This window comes from Danio rerio, chromosome 14 (genome assembly GCF_052040795.2).
Source record: "Danio rerio strain M-AB ecotype USA chromosome 14, GRCz13ab, whole genome shotgun sequence".
In the NCBI taxonomy this organism is placed as follows: Eukaryota; Metazoa; Chordata; class Actinopteri; order Cypriniformes; family Danionidae; genus Danio; species Danio rerio.
In genome coordinates, this window is record NC_141034.1 from 53795001 (window position 1) to 53818283 (window position 23283).

General features: G+C 36.0%; 2 protein-coding genes across 3 annotated transcripts in view; one reads left to right on the top strand and one right to left on the bottom strand.

Moving 5' to 3' along the window:
- The window catches only part of n4bp3 (NEDD4 binding protein 3), a 24317-nt gene extending 7642 nt beyond the window's left edge, over window positions 1-16675 (bottom strand). Inside the window, exons 1-2 of one of the 2 annotated variants that reach the window (XM_087282080.1) lie at window positions 15339-16675; window positions 173-436 (exon numbers count right to left, since the gene is read on the bottom strand). In XM_087282080.1, coding sequence (XP_087138206.1) covers window positions 173-436; window positions 15339-15887 — 813 coding nt within the window. In that variant the 5' untranslated portion in view covers window positions 15888-16675. Of the gene's footprint in view, window positions 1-172; window positions 437-13905; window positions 14083-15299 lie in introns of those variants that run through there. The other variant, XM_087282081.1, reaches the window with a different exon arrangement.
- Window positions 1-23283, top strand: part of nsd1a (nuclear receptor binding SET domain protein 1a) — a 1446438-nt gene that overhangs the window by 119702 nt on the left and 1303453 nt on the right. The gene's annotated exons all lie outside the window — the stretch shown is intronic.

Sequence of the window (23283 nt, forward strand, 5' to 3'; positions counted from 1 at the left end):
CAGCTCTAGACATGTGATGTAGATTTATGTTCAGCGTCAGCAAACTAAAATGCAGTGTGTGTTGCGTCCCCGCATTCATCATCCAGCTGAAAGTTACTTTCTTTTATCTCTCGCTGCATTTTTCTGCAATCCGCAAAGCTGTTGAACAGATAGCTCTGGCTTTAATGCGTACCTCCCATTGGGTTTCCTCCAGCTGGGGATTAATGTTCTGGCTTTGTGCCGCTGGGCTTTGACTTTTCAGCTTCTGGCACTCCAGCCTGACGCTTTCCAGCTCGTCCTGCAGCCGGTTGCGCTCCTGCTGGGCTTTATACAGCTGCAGCTGCAGGTTTCGCTGGGAACGCTGAGCCTGCTGGGATATCTGCCGCAGTTTGGCGGTGTACAGGTTTTTCAGCTCCGTCACTTCCTTCTCCCAGAGCCGCTGTTTGCCTTCAAAAACCTATAGGAGGACGCAAAAACAACGTTTTTTTAAATTTAGTGCCAGTTTTTTCATATTTTAAATGATGTCATTTTCTTACTTAAAGGGATAATTAGCCCAAAAATGAACATTTACTCAGCGTTTATTCTTCCCCAAGCAGATCCAGATTGTTTATATTTTGAAGAAAGCTGAAAACCACTGACTTCAATAGTAGGAAAAACAAATACTATGGAAGTCAATGGTTACAGGTTTTCAGATTTCTTCATCTTGTTTTCAACAAAAGGAAGAAAGTCAAATAGGTTTGGAACAAGTAAAGGGTGAGTAAATAGTTCATACTAAAATTAAATTTCTGTCATTGTCTCTTTAAATCTCTATGGAACCTAACAGAAAATTCATGTTGATTTTTACAATTACAGCAGGATTATCTTTATTTTTTGAGGATGAAAATATCAACACTTATCAACTTAGGCCCCGTTTACACTAGTGCATTTTAGTTTTAAAGCCACACTAGCGTTTCACCCAGCGTTTCTGAACATATCTCCGTCCACACTACACCACCAAAAACGTATATCACTTGACCATTCGCGCACTCTGGGCATGCGCGTTCTAGTATAAACAGAAAGCATGCATCTCGCTCGGCACTTGGTTATTGTTAGTCAACAAACGCCGGTTAAAGAATAAACGCAATGGAAAAGAAAGGAAGAGAGTTATTTTTGTGGACAGACGACGAGGTCGAGTTGTTACTAAACGTAACAAATGAATAACTGCACAATGGCGCCTAAAACAGACAATAGCGCAAACAGCGCTCCCATTTCTGTGTCCATGTTGTTGTTTACAGTGAAGGCAGGTCTGCTGTCTTCCGGTAGCGTAAAAGTCATGTGTTATAGTCATGTGACAGGGGCTTGACGAATAAGGGAAGGACACGCAATGACACAAAAGCCTCAATCAGGTAGCGAATCTCAGCAGCCCCGCCTCCGTTTTCAGATGTGTCTGTTTTCCGCAGAGGTGTGGACTCGAGTCATGTGACTTGGACTCGAGTCAGACTCGAGTCATGAATTTGATGACTTTAGACTCGACTTGACAAAATATAAAAAGACTTGCAACTCGACTTGGACTTGAACATAAATGACTTGGACTTTGACTAGGACTTGCCCCTATTGACTTGTAAAGACTTGCTGCTTCCCATGAAACGCCCAACGATAAAAAAGTATGTTGACATGGACCGCTCTCTCTCTCTCCCCGTTTATGTGTGCGTGTGTGTGACAGCATGCGCGCGCGCGTGTGTGAGCATGCGCGCTTTCGGCATGACGTCCAATCGAAGCACGGTAGATTGTTTTGATTCGACAGTATCCAACGTGACTACTATGAGGCGCCGGAGCGGACAAAAGTCAAGCGAACGCAGAGAGAATTTGAATTTGAACTTGATATCGAGCCAATACTCGCTCTCTTTCTCTCTCTCTCTCTCTCTCTCTCTCTCTCTCTCTCTCTCGTGCATTCAGTCTCTTTGCGTTCGCTTGACTTTTGTTTACGATGGCGTCTCATACCTTTAGTGCTTTTGCTCTCACGGGATCCTGTTAAACTGACCCTTCGCTAAGCCACGCCCAAAAACCGCCACCCACCAATCGCGGCTTACCAATCGTAGCTACGGGCAGAGGCTCTGTCAAGCTTTCGAGCGAGGGAAACAAGCCAAATCGTTGCGCAATTGGATTGTGCAAATCTGACACCCGCTATCCTAAAAGTTTGGACTGGGTGGTGGGATTTTTTCCCTTTTCAAAACCAAAGCCCAAGAGGAGAAATGCCAGCGTGGATCAAGCTGTGTGAGGGGCTGTAAAGGAGTTAAGCTAAGTTGGTTTTGTTTTCGATATTCACATTCAATGATAGGTGGCAATAACTCACATTCCTCTTATCCTAAACAGAACTAAACTGTTTCTTTAAAAAAAAAAAAAAAAAAAAAAAACAAAGCAGGTTATGCTTCCCAGCGGTCTTTTTCCACTCGATACTATGAGCCAGGGCTCGACAATAAGGACTGCCCGATGGCCCGGGGCCAGCGTGCGAGACACTCGGGCCAGTGTACAAAATGTTACTGGCTCGATCGGGCCAGCTGCTGCCTTTTTGCCTGCCAGATCGAGCCAGAGCTGCGTGCTGCGACTGTCTGTCAATTGTGTGCAAATACAATCTTACGGTGCTTTCACACATAGACGTTTGTTTCGGAAGCTGTCTCGTTTCACCCGTTAGCGCGTTTTTTTAGCATATATCCAGCAGTTGCGCTCGCTTCCGCGCCAAATCAATCAGTCCAAGATCGCCTGAATAAGACGCGGTCTCTGTCCTATTGAGCGTATCGATTGTAGCGAGAAAACAAAACAATGCAACGAACTAACGACCCAGGCTATATCACAGTGTATCATGATCGTGTAATAGCCATATATACGGCTATATAAAGAGGGAATGATGAGCAGGGCGAGATGTCATTCTTACCGGTAAATGCGAAAGTGAAAGCATGCTGAAATATTACCGAGAGCAGTTTATCCAGCCTGATCTCGGTTTATCCGTCAGGAAAATTGACCGAAATTACTATCTGTTAATTTTTCCATATTTTAATCGTATAAAATGTTGTATTAGGCCTGTTGTTTTGTTCATTTCCGCACTGACAGCTCGAAAGAAAGATTTACATTGATCTGATGCAGTATCGGTTTATCTGCTATGTCTCTCTATAATTTAAGCCTAAAATACAGAATTATAGTCAACGTTTCTTTAATAGATTGATTAATTCAATTGATCGATTTCTACAAAACCTGACAATTGAAATGAGGCTCTGTATATATGAGAAAGTCTGACCTCGATTTGTATTTGGTGACTATGTCTGTGGGTTGTTAAAATTAAAGTGCACATTTTCACTTATAAAATATTCTATACACAATACACAAAAGTTTGGGGTCAGTGTGATTAAATATGTTAAAATAAGCTTCTTCTGCTCACCAGGGCTGCAATTATTTCATCATAAATACAAATTGTGAAATGTTGCACTATAAAATAACTGTTCAAAAGTAGTTTATCATTTAATTTATTCATTTATTCCAGTGATTCTAAAGATGAGATTTCAGCTTCATTACTCCAGTCACATGATCCTTCAGAAATCACTAATATTAATTATTATTATATTTATTAATGGTAATAGTTATAAAATCAATAATGTCTGGAGTAATTATTTTATTTGAAACTAAATACAATAACAAAGCAGTTATTTAAAATTTTAATAAATATTTAACAATTACACCTTTTTTACATTTATAAATATAGCATTGATGAACTGAATAGTTTTCCTTAAACATTTTAAAAATTACCGTAAATATATATACAGATTTATTAGCCCCCTTTTGTTTTTTGTTTTTTTCTTTTTAAAATATTTCCTAAATGATTTTTAACAAAGCAAAAAAATGTTGATATTTTGTCTGATAATATTTTTTCCTCTGAACAAAATCTTATTTGTTTTATTTTGGCTAGAATAAAAACATTTTTTTAACCATTTTAAGGTAAAAATTTATTAGCCTCTTAAGCTAATTGTTTTTCAGACTGTCTACAGAACAAACCATCATTATACAATAACTTGCCTAATTACCCTAACCTGCCTAGTTAACCTAATTACCCTAGTTAAGCCTTCAAATGTCACTTTAAGCTGTATAGAAGTGTCTTGAAGAATATCTAGTAAAATATTATTTACAGTCATCATGACAAAGATAAAATAAATCAGTTATTAGAGATGAGTTATTAAAATTATTATGTTTAGAAATGTGCTGAGAAAATCTGTTCTCTGTTAAATAGAAATTGGGGAAAAAAATAAACAGGGGTGTTAATAATTTAGGGGGACTAATAATTCTGAAATCAACTGTGTGTGTGTGTGTGTGTGTGTGTGTGTGTATACACACACACACACACACACACACACACACACACGCACATTCAAAAAGCGATTAACTTCTTTTTTTTTTTTGGTGGGGCCAGTGGAAATTTGGGCTGGGCAAGTAAAAATCAGAACCACTGGCCCGATTGGGCCAGTAGAAAAAATCCTTAGCGTTGAACTCTGTGAGCACTGCTTAGTTTAAACCCTTGCTATTGTAACGCATATAAATACATACACTAATATTTGCTGGTAGGAAAAATCTATTTGTTCACTTCTGTTATTTATACTTTAATGTGCATTTCAATTTTTTTCTTCCACTTAACTGCAAATTTGAATAAAAACTGGATAAAGAGCACACAAACATGCTGACAGTAATAGGTACTGTACACTGTTATGGGTCAATGATGCTAATATTCGGCACAAATCCATCAGTTTCTTAGGTTATTAGATTATTTTATAATTTCACCTCTCCTGCTGTGCATGAACTATGCTGTTGAATGTTCAGCGTATGAGGTGGCTAGGCTAACCTTGCTTCAATTTTGATCAAATTATTTTCTAATCAGTTGCTATTATGTTGTGAATATACCCCTGTAATGTATACTGCAGTCCTCTTTTGTCTGGCTTTCTCAGATATCTCACCTGTTTGCCAAAAATGACTAATTAAATCCTTGGGAATGTCTGACACCAGCGCATACACACTGTAATAGATGTGCCAGGCATGAAAGCTTGACAGGCGTAGCAACAGTAACTAAGGAGGGCGAAGCTTAGCGAAGGGTTATTTCAAGAATGTTGATATGGTTTCTTTCTTGCTTTACTATTTATTAACAATACACAAAAAACTAAAAGGTTAAGGTAAATTCTTTAATAAATTCTAGTGTTTTTGAGTATTATACTTGTTGTATACTTGTATTATACTTATGTTTTAGGCTAGTATTATTTACGACTTGTTAATTAATGCTTCATAATACAGTAGTATTACCAATAGTGAACAGATAAAATAATACAAAGTGTAGTTTTACTACATTAAAGTGTAGTGATTTGTAGTATAAAATACCCTATATTGTAAAATAATACAGCACTGGGTAATTTGTTTATATTACACTTGTGTTACCATAGCAACTATAGTATTACCACAACTGATCAATTGAAGTTCTTTACTGTAGTAGGCTACTGTTCAAAACACAGTACATGCCAATATACGTGTTCAGGGGCCCTGTGGCACAGCTTTCCTCAAAATGAAGAGGATGACATGGAAAATGTCCTCCACAATCTCATCAGTAAAGTGGAAGCCAGCAGACACTAGTTTACTTTATTTTAGCTGCCATGATAAAATGAGATTGATAGTGAGATTTATTTGAAGAGTGAATAGTACAGTAGGCTATAATACCTTATCAAGTGTTTCCTTATTTTTATCACAGTTACATTTCTGCTTGCATTAGTTTTTGTTTAAATGCTTTTAAAATAAAATGTATTCTTTACATCCAACATCTATTCCAGGGGTGCCTTATAGTGGTGTAAACCCCTTTACAAGGGGTGTTACCCCTGTGTAAACTCTAGCCACCCCTGTGGCCAACCCGATATGATTTTGCTGTTGACATTATTTATTTAAATCTACTTACATAAATGCAATACAATGCAATATTTCAATAAATAAATAGCAGCCACTAAATTATTGTGGATTGATTGGTGCCACTGACGTTGCTGGCCTCTTCTGGCCCCCCTTAAGCAAATTTTCAGGGGGGCACCACTGGTCTATTCTCTGTCTTTAAGTGTTTGAAACTGAAAATATCTCATCATATAAAACAACCAAAAATGTTATGGTTTATTAGATTAAACATTTAATATATAAGTCTATTTTAGTATTTTGGTTATTGTTATTAAACAGTGCAGCAATATGAATCATATCAAAAAGCATGAAAGGAAGAGGGAACACGACACAAATTGTGAGTTTGCATATAATCTCTGAGAGCGCTCAAGAAAATTTGTGTGTGAGCAGTGCATATTTGAGAGCGAGAGAAAATTTGAGAACTCGCAATCAGTTTTGTCCACAAACAGAGGAAATCTGTGCACGAGCATCACACAAGGTAGAGAGCAAAGCTCTTCAACGTTATGTGAAGAAAACAACTTTATTGTTTGTATGAAGTAGCCTACTTCATTAACAATATGTGCTACAGTACCATTTTACATTGCTGCTAGACGGATTTGCAACTCCATCTCTTTAGCACACACCAGATTCAATTGACAAAATTCCAATTTCACTCAATTTAACTTTGCAGCATATACAGGAGTTGGTCTACTGCTACCACATTGAGGTTATGTAATTTTGGTTAATCACAAGTTGATCACCGAAGACATAACATAGCACAACTAAACTTAATGAATTAGACAGCAGTAGACCTGCAATTTCTGTGTGATGTGAGGCAAAATGGAGTCTTTTTTTGGTGGAACTCGTTCTTGTGCATTATGCTGTGGAGACGAGGCGCAGCACTGTTCAGTACTTTTTCAGAAAATCGCATTTGTATTTTTATATATCTAAGCAATGTTCTTTAATAAAAAAAGGTTTGTTTAATTAATACAGATCTTACAACCATACCTAATCTGTATATATTTTATTTTTCTGTTAAAAAGACTCGAAAAGACTCGAAAATCAAACTGCAGGACTTTGGACTTGACTTGAGACTTGTTGCCTTTGACTCGGGACTTGACTCGGGACTTGCCTGTCTTGACTCGGGACTTGACTCGGGACTTGAGGGCAATGAATTGAGACTTACTTGTGACTTGCCAAACAATGACTTGGTCCCACCTCTGGTTTTCCCCCATCCACACTGAGACGGAGCAGCAGCGTTTCCGAAAGAAAACGGCCTCTTCAACGTTTTTGAAATGCTCCGTTTTCAGCGCTCGAGAACTCTGGCGTAGTGTGGACAGATGGCGTAACCGTAGCAAAAACGTATGCGCTTTAAAACTAAAACGCATTAGTGTAAACAGGGCCTTAAAGGGTCACGAACCCCCCCTGTTTCAGCAGGGTGTATTCACACCCCTAATTTGGAAAAGTCAGGAAAGTGGGTGTGTACAGCTCTGTTTATTGGGAGTGTCAGGAAAGGGAAAGGTGCATAAAAATTTGAATTAAAATGGGAGTGTCAGTTTGGGCACGTGCTGACTTTCACAGAGGCAAAACAAACTCACAGGAGAGGAGAAAGACAGTGACTGTGTTCAAATGTTTAGTTTGTCGACTTTAACTGCAGTTTGGCACTTTCACTTTCATTCAGGAACATTTCCTGCATGCCCCCCATGACAAACGAGATTAATTCGAAGGACTACTGAAAGAGTGTAGTTTTAATGATATGTTTGGTACCGCGCGGCGAATAGGAGAAAAAAAAACACATTTCTCTGTAACTTAGATGCAGTCGGTTGGTAGCGTCAGAAAGCCGTGTGTGTAGACTATCCTGTCACAAAATGCGGCGAAAATCCTACACGACGGTAATAGTTTGATTACGGTGTTTACATGTTTACACTCAGAGAGCAGCATTTACAGCGGATCTTTTAGTCCATAATATTGTACTATAATATTGCAGTGATAATAACATACTGTAAACTTAGTAACTAAATCATTTCGACTAAGATATGTCTTTAAACACTGAATGGGTACTGCTGACGATGCAAACTAACATTGCCATCTGAATAAACAAACAAACACCACTGATCGCACAGTTACCAAATCTGTAGAGACAGGACAATCAACACCAACTGGAGCTGCGTCTTTATTAAAAGAAGACTAGCAGCAAATCCGGATTTCACCATTTCCAGATGAGAAACGCTTTCGGGTAAAAAAAATATTCTTTACAAACATATTTCTGTCGCGTGTCGCTTTCTCTCGTTTTGGCAACACAACGTGGCGTCTCTGCCGTCTGAACACTGTAACAAGTAAAAACAGTCTTCGAAGCTATCATGCATATTAATGAAGTTGCACCTCATTCACAAATGAGCGCGCTGATTGGTTTGAACCAAGTCTTACTTATGAATTAATGCAGCACACTCAGAGACGTCATGATGTACTGGCCAGTACAGACATCCACTCTCCACACTGGAATACACGCAAGGATCTAATCGGCGGGACGCAGCTTCCAAAATTCGTTCCAAACTGGAACAAATTTCCTTGAAATAACGCAAAAACAACCAATTTTCACTTGCTAGTGAAATATGTGTCCTAATAGTGTTTTTAGCAGCATGGGACACATATATGACTGTCAACAGCTCAAATAATGTGTTTTGATGTTTCGTGACCCTTTAAACTTCATTATCAAATTGTTAAAATACCAGGATTTATTATTAATTTTATTATCATTATTATTATTATTATTATTATCATTGTTATCATTATTTTCAAGTAAATCACTCAATGCAGAAGTATCAGGAAGTGTAAATCTGTTAAAAATGAATGACAGTCAATAGAGGAAACCCTTGTTTTTGTCCTCCAGGTGGTCAAATAAAGGTGTGGTGTCATGTGAAACCTAAGAATGGCTGAGTCTGAAATCTTTGCAGAAAATAAACTGAGGCAAAGCACCTGGGAAAATGTGTTTAGTAGATGCAGCGGGTTAAAATTGGAGTATTGAACACGTCATAATTTTACTCAGAAAATATATTTATAAAGGCGCTGTTGACTTGGAATTTTCACCAGATGTCAGTAACAACCAAAGCAATCCATATATGCAAAGAAAACAAAACTAATTAGTTAAGAAATTAAGTTATAAAGAATCAAATGAAACGACACAGGGAAAAAGTATTGAACACATGAAGAAAGGAAGGTGCAAAAAGGCATGGTGAGCCCAGACAGCAGCTGAAATCTCTTAGTTTTTAGAAAGCAGCCTTTCCCCTACAGCAAGATGAAACCAGGTTGGATATTTCAGCAAGACAATAATCCCAAACACAGCTAAGCAAACTCTCAACTGCTTTCAGAGAAATAAAATAAAGCTGCTAGAATGGCCAGCCAATCACTTGAGCTGAATCCAGTAGAAAACAAGAACTGAAGTTCAGAGTTGATAGACGAGACCCACAGAACCATCAAGATTTTTACACTCTGGGAAAAAACTCACACCTGAGCAATGCATGCGGCTCCATTCTCCATATAAGAGGCGTCTTGAAGCTGTCATTACCAAAAAAAGATTTTGTATAAAGTATTAAATACATTTCAGAAGTTCAGTAGTTTCTCCTTGTGTCAACCCATTGTTATCACACACAGTTTTTTTTTGGTTTCATTTGTATGTTTGGATTCTTTTGGTTTTTACCAAAATGTGGTTCAATTTCATATCAACAGCTCCTTTGACTCAATTCAATAATTCAATATATTGTGATAATGAACATGCACAATATTAATATCGTGGGCACTTTTACTTTGCCTCTTAAGTAAAACTATCTAAAATTATCTTTGCCATGATGACAGCACTTAATATTTGACTAGATATTCTTCAAGACACTAGTATTCAGCTTGAAGTGACATTTAGGCTGTACTCACACTAGGTACAGTTGCCTCGAACCGGGCCAAAGCACGCTTGTCCCCCCTCCCGTCTCCCCCGACGGCCCGCGCTCACACCATATCGGGCCTCGGCACGCTTACGTCATCGCTGCTGCGCTGTTCAAAAGCGATCTCTATGGCAAGCCTTTTTAGCATTTAAATCTTTGTTCTGACTCCATAAATATATTTAGAGATATCTCTAATTATATTTTGACTAGTCATAATTATAATTCCACTAGTCAGAATAACAATTAGAGATATCTGCAATTGCAGTTGTACTAGTACGAAATCAGATTGGAGATATCTGCAAATATATTATGACTATTCCTCTATTGACTTCCATTGAAAAATATTTGCAGATATCTCTAAATGAGTTTTGACTAGTCACAATTGTAATTAGAGATATCTCTGAGTTTTTTACTAGTCATACACATATCACTATACATTTGGAGATGTCTTTAATTCGTCATATTTAGAGATATTTACAAATATATTTGAAGATATCTCTAATTAATTTACTAATAGTCGAATTACAGTTGTAGATATCTTGAATTGGATTTTTGACGAGTCAAAACTCAGAAATATTTGCAAATAGTTTTCAATGGAAGTCAATGGAGGAATATGACTAGTCAATATATTTGCAGATATCTCCAATCTGATTTCGTACTAGTACAATTGTAATTGCAGATATCTATAATTGTCATTCTGACTAGTCGAATTATAATTATGACTAGTCAAAATATAATTATATCTCTAAATATATTTATGGATAGTCAGAACAAGGTTTAAATGCTAAAACGGCTTGCCATACGCTCTCACTCAGCAGCACAGTGGAGAGTTCTCTAGTTATATCCTTTCAGTCGTTTGATATGCAGTGACATGCAGTCAAATATTTCGCCAAACAGTCCTTAGGGATACGGTGACACGGAGTCAGATATTTCACCGAACAGATCCGCCACTTTTGGTGCTCATAAACAATCATAAAGCTCTCGTGCTGCAGGAATGAGGAGGTCTGCTGAAGCCGTGCAGCTGTCGTGCTGTGAGGAGTTTGCGTATTTAATAAACGACGGCAGTTTGCGATCACTGAACAGTAAGAATGATTAATAAATCCATATCAAACAGTCCCTTAAAAGTCACGTCTCGCTTTCGGTTTTGGGCTTTCGCGCGTTTTGCACTCACACACAAGCGTACCGCGCCAAAGCCCAAGTGATCCGCGCTCAGGCACACCTCTTCCAACCGGGCCAGGGCCGGCCAAGTGAACCGTGCTTGAGCCCGATTCAGCGCACTCACACTTCTCAAACGATCCGGGAAACGGGCCTGGGCACGGTACGGATGGCATAGTGTGAGTAGGCCCTTAAAGGCTTAACTTGGGTAATTTGGCAAGTCATTGTATAATAGTGGTTTGTTCTGTAGACAATCAGAAAATATTGCATAAGGAGGCTAATAATATTGACCTTAAAATGGTTTAAAAACTTTAAAAACTGCTTTTATTCTAGCCAAAATAAAACAAGTAAAACTTTCTCCAGAGGAAAAAATATTATAGGAAATACTGTGAAAAATTCCTGAATCTGTGAAACATCATTTGGTGAAATATTTGGAAAAATTCACAGGATGGCGAATAACTTTGGCCCCGTTTACACTGCCAGTTAAATGTGACCCAATTCCGAATTTTTTCTCATACGTGACACAGATCGCATCTGTTTTATGGCCGTGTAAACCCGAAAAAAAAAAAAAAACGCATGCATTGGGATATTCAGAAATCTTCCTTCATATCTGGAAATAAATCAGATATAAATCGGATGCGTGACTATCATGTAAACAGGCAGATCGGAATTATTGAGGCATTTCATTTTGTACGTCATTAACCTTGCAACAATGTAGTGCTTCTCCACGGTTTAATGATGTCCAAGGAAGAGTGTGTGTGGAGACACCAACACGGTAAACAACAACAACAGAGGAAACCCGGAGGAGGAAAGTGGTCAGTCGCCCCAATTTGCTCCCAACAGACCTGAGATCTATCGCGTACACACAAATTCCTCTGAATGATGGAGGACGTCATCTATAAACCATAGGCGCAAGCTGCGATGACGACTATTTCCCGCCTCCTCCGCTTCAAAATTATTTAAAATTGGGCGAACTTTGCATAATTCGCGGAGCTAAACACAAGACTATTTCTTCCATCGTGGCTAGTGTGGCGCAAGGTTATAATAGTTTTGATTTTTCATTAGTTTTAGTTTCTATTTCGTTTTGTTTTCAAATTCAGTCAGTTTTAATTAGTTTTTAGTGGCAGATTTACTAGTTTTTATTAGTTTCTATATTTTGAAATGTCTTAAGCCTCCTTTCCACTGCACATGACAAACGACAAGCGACAGACCGGAAGTCATTCATTTCCAATGGAGAGCAGTCTGGGAGCTGCGTGGAGTTCCGATCATCTCCGTATGCGGAAAATTCGGATCCGAATTGAGCTGCGGATCCGTTGAAATATTTGAACTCCTGCGACTAGACCGTATGCGACCTGCCGACCGGATATGATGTATTCCAGTGTTGTACAAGCAGATCCGTGCGCGAGATGAAAAATAGGAGTTTATTTGGTTATTTTTTGAATTATGAAAAGTCTATATTAAAAAAAAAAACTTTTCTGTTCATAAATGTAAGTAAGAAAGTAATAATTTTTTTTAAAAAATTTATGTCGTCTCCACATTTGCTTTTGCACACCTTTATTTCGGACACCTTGAGAATCAGTTTCTCCCCCATGGTGCACGACAACACTGAAAATACTGTGCGGCTGCCACAAGGGGGCGTATTCCGACAGTTGTGTCCAAATGTCGTGTGCAGTGGAAAGGCGGCTTTAGTTTTAATTTAGCTTTTATTAGTTTCAGTATTAGTTTTTCTTAATTAAGAATGTTTGTTAAGTGCAAGATTCAAAATCAACAGAATAAGAATTGTATAGTAAAAACTCGACCATACATTTTCTGAAACCTGTATTTAGAGGACACATGAACACTATCATCTACCATTACCATCTACCCATCCTCAAATTCAAATACAGCAGCCCACAAGATAGCAGCCTTGAGTACAATATGTGTGCAAGGCTGCTCTGAGGTTAGATACACAGTAGTGATGGGAAGTTCAGATGTTTAACGCTGATGTTAGGACTCAACATGCTAAAGTTTTATAGTCAATAGTAATTTCAATCAGTTAAAACATCACCATGATCTGAAAAATGTCTTGTAGTAAAGTTTTGCAGCCCAACTGAATCATAATTCACTTATTTAAATTCCATTACGATTTTCTGTCATGAAATAAACTCACGTTTTTCACCCGATCCTCTCATTTAAGCCCCAGGTTTACCCGCGGTGCAGTTGTTCAAGTTTAGTTCTGTCACAGCAGGCTGTACTGTTTGTGTTCGGTTCACTGAATCAAGCATTCTCAGTTTTATTGGTTCACTGCTTCTTAAATTGATCTCAGTGTAACGTTGCTGTTCTAATAACTAAATAAGAGCATATATTGGATTATTTCGAGTCAGAGGGGGGTATTATGCTTGTTAAAAAGTAAGTCATTTGTTGATAAGTGCTTACTGGAGATGCGAATCGTTTCAAATGATTCAGTTCGATTTAGTAAACTAGTTCAACCAGTTCACTTAGAAGATCTGGTTAAAAAGATTGGTTCGTAATCGCGAGACAGAAATAAAACCCATTATTAGGCACAAATGTGTTAGTTATAGTTTTAAGTGCCTGTAATGCTGTCACCGTACTGCTGTCATGTCCACTCGCTGTTTTTGTCACAGGAGCAACAGCGAGGATGACTGAAGGAGAACCGGCTCGATCAGCAGGATTACAGACTCTGAGGTGCCGTACGGGTCAAACACCTGCAGCGTGAATTAGATTTCCTTCTAAACGGCTTAAGGTTATGTGTATTAAACACATTCACAAATACGAAAAGGAAGGAGGTTTTTGCTATAATTTTAGTTAGTTCAGTTAGTTTTGTATGTACACAATACAGTTTCAGTTAGCTCTAGTTTTAAAAATAACTTTTTAATTCAGTTAACGATATTTATTTTAAATGTTAGTTTTCGTTAACTATAATAACCTTGGTGTGGTGCAGATACTAGAACCCACCTTTATGCATGCACGACTTCATAAATTGTAAGTGTAAACACAAGAATCGGATATGGGTCACAATTACAAGAATGTGTAAATGAACAGGCAAGAAAATCAGATATTGGCAACAATTCAGAAAATTTGCATCAAGACCTGACGCCTGTTTCACACCGCAAGCGTCAGCGGCGCGTGAGCAGAGCGTGAGCAGCGTGTGTGTTTTCGGCGTCCATGTTAACAGATTAGAGCTTTCATACCGCACGCAGCAGCAACACGTCAGAGCGAGGCGTGAGCGTCGCCGAAGCAGCAGTGCAGCGATAGTTTTGGCGCTGGGTCTATTTTTGACGCGCTGCTCACGCTCAATTAAAGTGACAGTGCACTGATAATGACCAAAACTCATTGAATGACAGTAAAAAGTAGCAATTTTACCCAATAAATGCGTTAATAATGTCAAATGGTTTATATATAGTCATTCAAATTAACTTAAAACGATTTAAAACGGCAACAAACATTTATTTAGGCCCGAACTACAAAACCAAATGTAAAACAATTTTAGTATCAGTTTGCTTAAGTTGCACACTAGTGTTGTAGGAGAGGGGAAAGAGAATATTTACGGGAATTGTAGTCCATAGCGAAGTGCATTGTGGGTAGTGTAGTTCGACACGCATGCTGGATTATGTGAGCTCGCTGTGTTCTGTGCAGCTGAGCAGAGGAAGAAAGTTTTAATCGGCTTTGTTTTATGTTCACTCGAGTTATTCCTAGCGGGAGCTGTTTGCACAAATTGCACTGTGAATCTGACAACACGAAAATAAGTAAAAGAATGGCATGCATTGGTTACTTTTGTCCGTCTCATCCTCTGCACGAGCATGAATTAACGAGCTGTTATTCTGCCGCTGGACATCACTGAAGCGGAGAAAGTAACACTAGTTTGATCATGTATAAATATCATTATAACTATATTGTATAAATATGATTATAACTAGGTCTACAGCAACCTGACAATCAAAAAAATGACATGATATCACAGGCGATTGTCCTCTGACTGTAGACACTTCTCATATACGTTAGCTTGAGAAGCATACAGTACTATTTGATCTATAGAATTTGTAAAATAAACATTTGCAGGTTAAAGAAACAGCATAGAAGGGGCCTTGGTGCAGATGAAAAGTTTAAAAAGTGTATTTGTATATAGAGAGACATGGGTAACTAGATAGAATAGACAGAGATAGGTTGATCTCTGCAGCAGCTGCCGAAGAGCTGCGCGCTGCAGACGCAGCTGGTGTGAAAGGCAAACGCCTGCGTGCTGCTACTGCTCGACATACGCTCTGCTCACGCTCTGCTCACGCGCCGCTGACGCTTGCGGTGTGAAACAGGCGTGACAGTGTAAACAGGGCCTTGTATGTTTTTGTGGGCTCTCACCTGTGCAATGGCGTCTTCGCTCTCGTCTAGGTTCCTCCTCATCTGCCTCAGCTCATGCTCTTTCTCCTGAAGTCGTTCCTCCAGATCCCGAATCACGTCCTCCAGAGATTGGGACAGTTCATACGGTGGTGGCGCCTCGCTACCGTAACACTGCAGACGATTGAGAGTTGCCATACTCTGACAGGACACCTCCGTGACTGTAGACGCAGCTCCTTTAGATCCCAGAGACGTGCGGTCCAGTGAGCCGATGTGGTTGATGTGACCCATCGAGGCGCTGATTTGACCCAAATGAGGGCGGAAGGGTGGCTTGTAGGGCGGCAGGCTGTTCATAGAGTTGTGTCCGGAGTCAGATGTGTTTTCCTCTTCTTGGCTGAGTCCGCGGGCTGCTGTTAACACTCCTTTACTAGTGCTTGTACCTGGACGCGATGGAGAGGAGGACGATGAAGAGGTGGACATTGATTTGGCTTGTGCTTTGCTATAGGACGGATGCATGCCGTTGGGTAAACTGCACTCCAGCTCATCTGATTTGGATGGGTAGAGGTTTTGCATGGAGCTGAAGTTTTTCGGGGTGACCGGTTTGAAGGCAGAGGGCCTGAAACGTGGCTGAAATGAAAAGATTAAGTTACATGAGTGTGTATTGAGAAATTAGACATGCATTTAAAGGAGGCCTATTATACAAAGATCACTTTTATAAGGGGTGTGTGAATATAATACCGCACAATGTGGCATCATTTTAGCATTTTGCATTCCCAGTAGTGCTGTTTTACAATGGGAACAAAATAATAGCGGCACCCGTAGTGCAACATATGTATAAAACAATGTTTATTTATTTATTTTTTTAATAATGTAAATCTCTCATGTTTTGTTTCTACATGCAGTGCTCAGCATTTGAGTACACTCCTCACAAATCTATCTTTTATATTTTTAATAGGAAACTATACAATAATATATTTGTGCATATATACAGTTGAAGTCAGAATTATTAGCCCCCCTATTTTTCCCCTCTTTTCTGTTTAACAAAGAGCAGATTTTTCCAACACATTTCTAAACATAATAGTTTTAATCACTCATCTCTAATAACGAATTTATTTTATCTTTGTCATGATGACCGTAAATAATATTTGACTAGATATTTTTTAAGACACTTCTATACAGCTTAAAGTGACATTTAAAGGCTTAACTAGGTTATTTAGGTTAACTAGGCAGGTTAGGGTAATTAGGCAAGTTATTGTATAACGATAGTTTGTTCTGTTAACTATCAGAAAACAAATTAGCTTAAAGGGGCTAATAATATTGACCGTAAAATGATGTTTAAAAAATTAAAAACTGATTTTATTCTAGCCGAAATAAAACAAATAAGATTTTCTACAGAAGGAAAAATATTATCAGATATACTGTAAAAAATTCTTTGCTCTGTTAAACATCATTTGGGAAATATTTCAAAAAGAGAATAAATTCAAAGAGGCCTAATAATTCTGACTTCAACTGTACTTAAGATTAGTCAGTACTGAAGCCACATCTAGAGCTTATACAACAAAATAACTTACAGCAGTGGTTCTCAAACTGTGGTACGTGTACCACTAGTGGTACGCGGGCTTCCTTCTAGTGGTACACGGAGGAATTAAATATGTCATATACATGCTACATATAATTCAAAATTTATTAAAAATGATGTATATAATATGCTATATATTATATATAGGCTATATTTCTAAGGTAATCTGCCAGGATTTTTAACTGTGCAGTTTTAGCTGCTTTACTGGTCCAACTACGCTACGGTATTTCAATACTGCTCATTTTGGTGGTACTTGGAAAGACAATGTTTTTCTAATGTGGTACTTGATAGAAAAAAGTTTGAGAACCACTGACTTACAGTAATGTCCCAAAAATTTGTAGCCCAAATTTGTGTTTGAGAAAAATATTAAATGCAAATTTAAAAAGGAGGAAAATCCAAGAAAAACAAAACATATCTACAATTTTGTTCAAAGTTTGAGGTCTTCAATTTGTTTTGTGATTATTTAGCTTGAATTAAAATGATCTTTCCAAGATGTCCAGTGACTAAAATATGATGTAAATAAACATATCTGTTAATTAAAACAAATGCACCAAAATATATGACCTATGTTCACTGAGAAATATTAATTTAAAAAATGATGGGGTGTACTTATTGATGCTGAGCACTGTATTTCATTAAACAACATAATTTACATTATATTAAGGCATACAAGTCCCGATGCAGGTTTCCCTTTAAACGCTGGCGCCATGTCAAACAACATTAAACTATTTAATGCAGACTACTTTAACTTCCATATTTCTTCTGTCCTGCTGAATTTCATGCTCAATTACGTCACCTGAGGGAGAGTGTATTGGATAACAGAGATAAATTTATCCAGCAGTTGGTCTACACACACACAGTTTATATGATTTATTTCTGTTTCCGACTGCCCACCTGTCAATAAATTACACTTGCCTGGAGAAGAAAGATCGTCTTTATAGAGTTGGACTGGAAATATTCTGTCCAGATTTCTGTACATCAATGAAACTACAACAAGGAACCTATTCATCTTGTTTTAATCTAGTAGTTGTAAAGTTAGCTTTTTCATTTAAAGATTTGTTGAATGCTTCCTGATAGCAAGTTGTCAAGAAAAGCCAATCACTTTGACAAATTGTTCCTTACTTTCCTGCAATGTGTTGAACAAACACTGAACACTGTTTGCCGTTCTGTTGCTGCATTCAGGTCATGTCTGATTTAGCAGTTTACCATAAAATTATTCTGCTAAAAACTCTATATTTACCATAATTATAGTTATTATATATATAATTATGTAATTATATAATCATAGTTTTACTGCCAAAATGGACTGTGGGGAATTAATTGACTAATTCCATATAATAAAAGCTTGTATTTACATATTATATGTGTGTGTATTGTGTATATTTATTTAGCATTTTTAAATGCAAATACACATGCATGTATATTCTTAATTAGTTTATATATATATATATATATATATATATATATATATATATATATATATATATATGTATGTGTGAGTGTGTGTGTGTGTGTGTGTGTATATATATATGTGTGTATATATAAATTATATGTATAATTTTGTTATATGGATATGAATATAAATAAACATGCCCTATACATGTATATACACAGTAAACAAAAAGTTATGTAAATGCAATGCAAACTTAATTTTTTTTGCGATAATTAATTTAACAGCACTGCTAATTTGAGTGTTAAGCTTTTTGATTTAATTTTTTTGACAAATATAATTAATATATATATGTGCATTATACATTAAACAACATTATTTTTTTATAAATTAAATAGGAGGACACACCTATTAAATAGGTAAAAGTCACACACACACATATAGTTACCTAGGTGAGAGTTACCTCTAAAAGTGACATTTAAAGGCTTAACTAGGTTAATTGGTAACTAGTGGCTGGTTCTGTAGACTATCGAGAAAAAATATAGGGGCTAATCATTTTGTCCCTAAAATGGTGTTTTAAAAAATTTAAAACTGCTTTTATTCTAGCCGAAAAAAACAAAACAAATAAGACTTTCTCCAGAAGAAAAAATATTATCATACTGTGAAAATTTCCTTGCTCTGTTAAACATATTTTGAAAAATATTTAAAAAAAGAAGAAAAAAAAATCAAGGGGGGCTAATAATTCTGACTTCAAATATATATCTAATTTTTTTTCTCCTATTAAATTTATACCTTTTTTTTTTAAATCTGATCTTTATTATCCATTATAAATATTATCCATTGTTATGCATCAATAATTTAGTGAAAATTGTGATTATTTCTATTTTATAAATATTGCATTTTGGAAAAAAAAAGTATTAAAATAGTATTTCACAACTTTTTATACTCCTATTTTATAGTATATAATATTGTGCTATTGCTGATAAAAAATACTACATTATTCACTTCTATTTGCAAAACATGTGAAGGTGAAGCATGTCATTTCTGCAGCACTCGCGTCACTAAACTAATGACCGTTTTCAGCCTGATTTCCCAAACACTCCTTACATCTGCCATTACTCAGCGTTTCCAACTTGTAATTTACCATTTGACAAAGATGCTACTTTGAAAGTTGCAATTACTATAATTCTGATCTTACAGCAAAAAAAAATGTTTTGGTTTTGTTTCAAGTCCAAATATCTACAAATACAATTTTTGGAAAAAAGGAATAAAAATTAAGTGAGCTTTTCTTTAAAACAAGCAAAATACTCTGCCAATGGGGTTAGTAAAGTAGTATATATTTTTGCATTGAAATAAGATTATTTTGCTTATGCTATTGGCAAGTTATTTAGCTTGGTTTAGGAAAAAACTCATTTACTTTTGACTTATTATTTCTAAAAAAACAAGACAATATTTTTACTTGTTAAGAAAGATTATAACTGCGGATCAATGAAGATGCGAAATAGCCTACTGTAACATCTGCGATAATATAAAATAAATAAATAAATGCAACATATACGAACACATACAGCCTCTTACAGTGTTCACTCTAAATATTCTGGGTTTTATTAATCCAACATTGGGTCAAATATGGAAAATATCAAATAGTTAGGTTGAAAAGATTTAATTACATTTTAATTTTAAAAATTAAACCAACATTTGGTTTGTTCAAATTTGACCCAACATTGGGTCGAAACAACCCAGCATTTTTCAGAATGTACCATTAAATCATGGATGGATTGAATATTATGAATTCAGTTTGGAGAATTATGATGTATTTATGGTGCATGTTATATTTTTGCAATATTATATAAATACTCTTTTTAAAACTCTAATTATTCTGGGTTGTATTAAGACCACATTGGGTCAAATATGGACAAATCAAACAGTTAGGTTAAAAAAAGTTATATACTTTTTGTTAAAAGAAATTAACCAAACATGGGGTTTGTCCACATTTGACTCAACCTTGGGTCAAAACGACCCAGCTTTTTTTTTTTAAAGTCTACCATTAAATCATGCATGGATTGAACAGATTCTACAGTCTGATTGAAGAGTTATGATGCATTGATGTTATATTTGTGGAATATTAAATAAATATTTGTTGTTAATGTGCTCTTTAAATATTCTGGGTTTTATTAAACCAACATTGGGTCAAATATGGAAAATATCAAATAGTTAGGTTAAAAAGATTTAATTAAATGTTTATTAAAAAAATTAAACCAACATTGGGTTTGACCATATTTTAATTTAATATTTATTTTAATATTTAATTTTCATTTTATAGAACATTTTTATAGAATGTACCATTAAATCATGCAAAGATTGAAGATTATGGATTCAGATTGAAGCGTTATGATGCATTTATGGTGCATGTTATATTTTGGGAATATAATATAAATACTGTTTGTAATACTCCTATTATTCTGGGTTGTATTAAGACCACATTGGGTCAATTATGGACAAATCAAACAGTTAGCTAATAAAAATCTTATACACTTTTTATTAAATACAATTAACTTAACATTCGGTTTGTCCATATTTGACCCACTATTGAGTCAAAACAACCCAGCATTTTTAGTCTTCCATTAAATCATGCATGGATTAAATACATTATGAATTCAGGTTGAAGAGTTATGATGCATTTGTGTTGCAGGATTTATTTTGTGGAATATTATGTAAAAACTGTTTTTAATATATACTTTAAATATTCTGGGTTGTTTTAAGACAGCATTGGGTCAAATATGGACATACCAAACAGTTAGGTTTGGGTCAAAACAACCCAGCATTTTGTTTTAGAGTCTACCATTAAGTCATGCATGGATTGGACAGATTATACATTCAGATTGAAGTGTTATGATGCAATTTTGGTGCATGTTATTTTTTTGTAATAATAAATAAATATTGGTTGTTGATATACACTAAATATTCTGGGTTGTATTCAGACAACATTAGGTGAAATATGAACAATCCAAACAGTTAGGTTTACAAAATTTAATATACTTTTTCAACATTAGACTTGTCCATATGTGACCCACTGGATCAAAACAACGCAGCATTTTTTAAAGTGTAATGTCAAAAGTGCAAAGAAAATATTTTAAAAGCACAGAGTCTACATAAATGTTTTAGCTTTGTTGTAATAAACAGTCATTGGTTTAATAATGTTTTATTCGTATCATTATAAATAAAAATAAAAAAAACAGCACACTTATTCTAACCTGTGGTAAACTCTATAAAGGAATAAGTGATCATCCTAAATTTGATAGTTTTGTACATGATTAAATCGAATGGGTAAACCCTGAAGGTCGTAGAGGGTTTTACAAGGTCATGCAATCACAATATCACAAGATCAGCTTGTTATTTACTGCATGTTTTGTTTTTTCATTGCTATCATTAGGAATCGGTAAGTGATTTTCCTTAATTATAAAGTAGTTATGTTTTGTTTATGTCTATTCCTCTGAGACTGATATTAATTTGAGCATTTTAATGCTAAAAATCACACAGTGTTCAGCTACTAATATAGGAGAAAATCGGACTAATCCCAAATGGAAAATAAAAAGATTATTAATCATAACTTTTAACAAACACTGCTTAGTTTGGACTCTTAAAAAAGATGATTAACACTAAAGATGAAAATTCTCTCATCATTTGTTCACCTTCATATTGTTGTAAGCCTGAATTATTTTCTTTATCCTTCTGAACACAAAAGAAGATATTTTGAAGAATGCGTCCCATTGACTTCCATAGTATTTCTTCCATACTGTAAAAAGGATCTTCAGAAGTCAGAAAAAATGATATTAGAGGAATTAAAAAGGGTAATAAATGATAACAGAATTCTGATTTTAAGGTGAATCATAACCTTTGATTCTTATAACGATGATTTTAAACTGCTGATTATTGTCTTGTTACATAAGTTGTTTGCAATGTTAACTCTGACTTATCTGTCCAAATAGTGATTTTCCTCTTAGTATTGTTTTATTGTAAACACTCTCAATGTCATGGAAGTATCTGAGCGTATTTATCCAATGCAAATGTACACTAGCTGTTACATAATAAAGTCATTTCAGCGATGATGAACAGACAATGACGACAGACCATTTTTCCACTTTTTTTATTTTATTTTTTTAGCATGATTCCAAATTCAAAAACCTACTTTAAAGCCTTTATTAATTATTCAACTGTTCTTTTTTTGGGCAAAGAAAATCCATAAAATAACTTTAAACTTTCATTTATAAATCAAATCATTTGCTTGACAAGAGTTATTATTTTCTACATATACAGTGAGAGTAAAAAGTATTCGATCCCTTGCTGCTTTTGTTGGTTTGCCCTCTAATAAAGACCTGATCATGCTGTACTTTTAATGCTAGATGTATTCTAACATGGAGAGAGAATATCAAAAAGAAAATCCATAAAATAACTTTAAACATTCAATTATAAATCAAATCATTACCTTGACAGAAAAGTTAAATAAAATGCGTTTAGTAACCAAGTCACAGGACACTGACCAAAATCAAAATACAATATATAAAAGCACGTATCACTTATTATGGGTCCTATCACACACCCGGTGCAATAAACTGCAAGATGTGTTTGTTACGATTTGTTGCAACAGCACAGCTGTAATTTTCACGTTTTGCACCTCGTTGTTTAAATAGCAAATCCATTTGCGCCACTCATGAGTGTGCTGGTCTGAAAAGGAGGTGTGTTAATGCGCATTGTTGGCACGTTGCTATTTTGGGGAACTGAATATGCGGTTTATTTGGTAATGTGGTACATTTTAAAATGTCCTTTGACAATTGCGGAGATGTCCACCTCAAGGTCATGACGGGCGCTCATCACTCGCGCTTTTGCTCGGCTAAGCTGACTTGTGCCCTTGCCCTGGCTAATTTGAAAATGCTCATTTTAATCACGTTGTATTTAATTAATACTTTCTCTCTTTGAAATGATTCAATAAAAATAGCTAA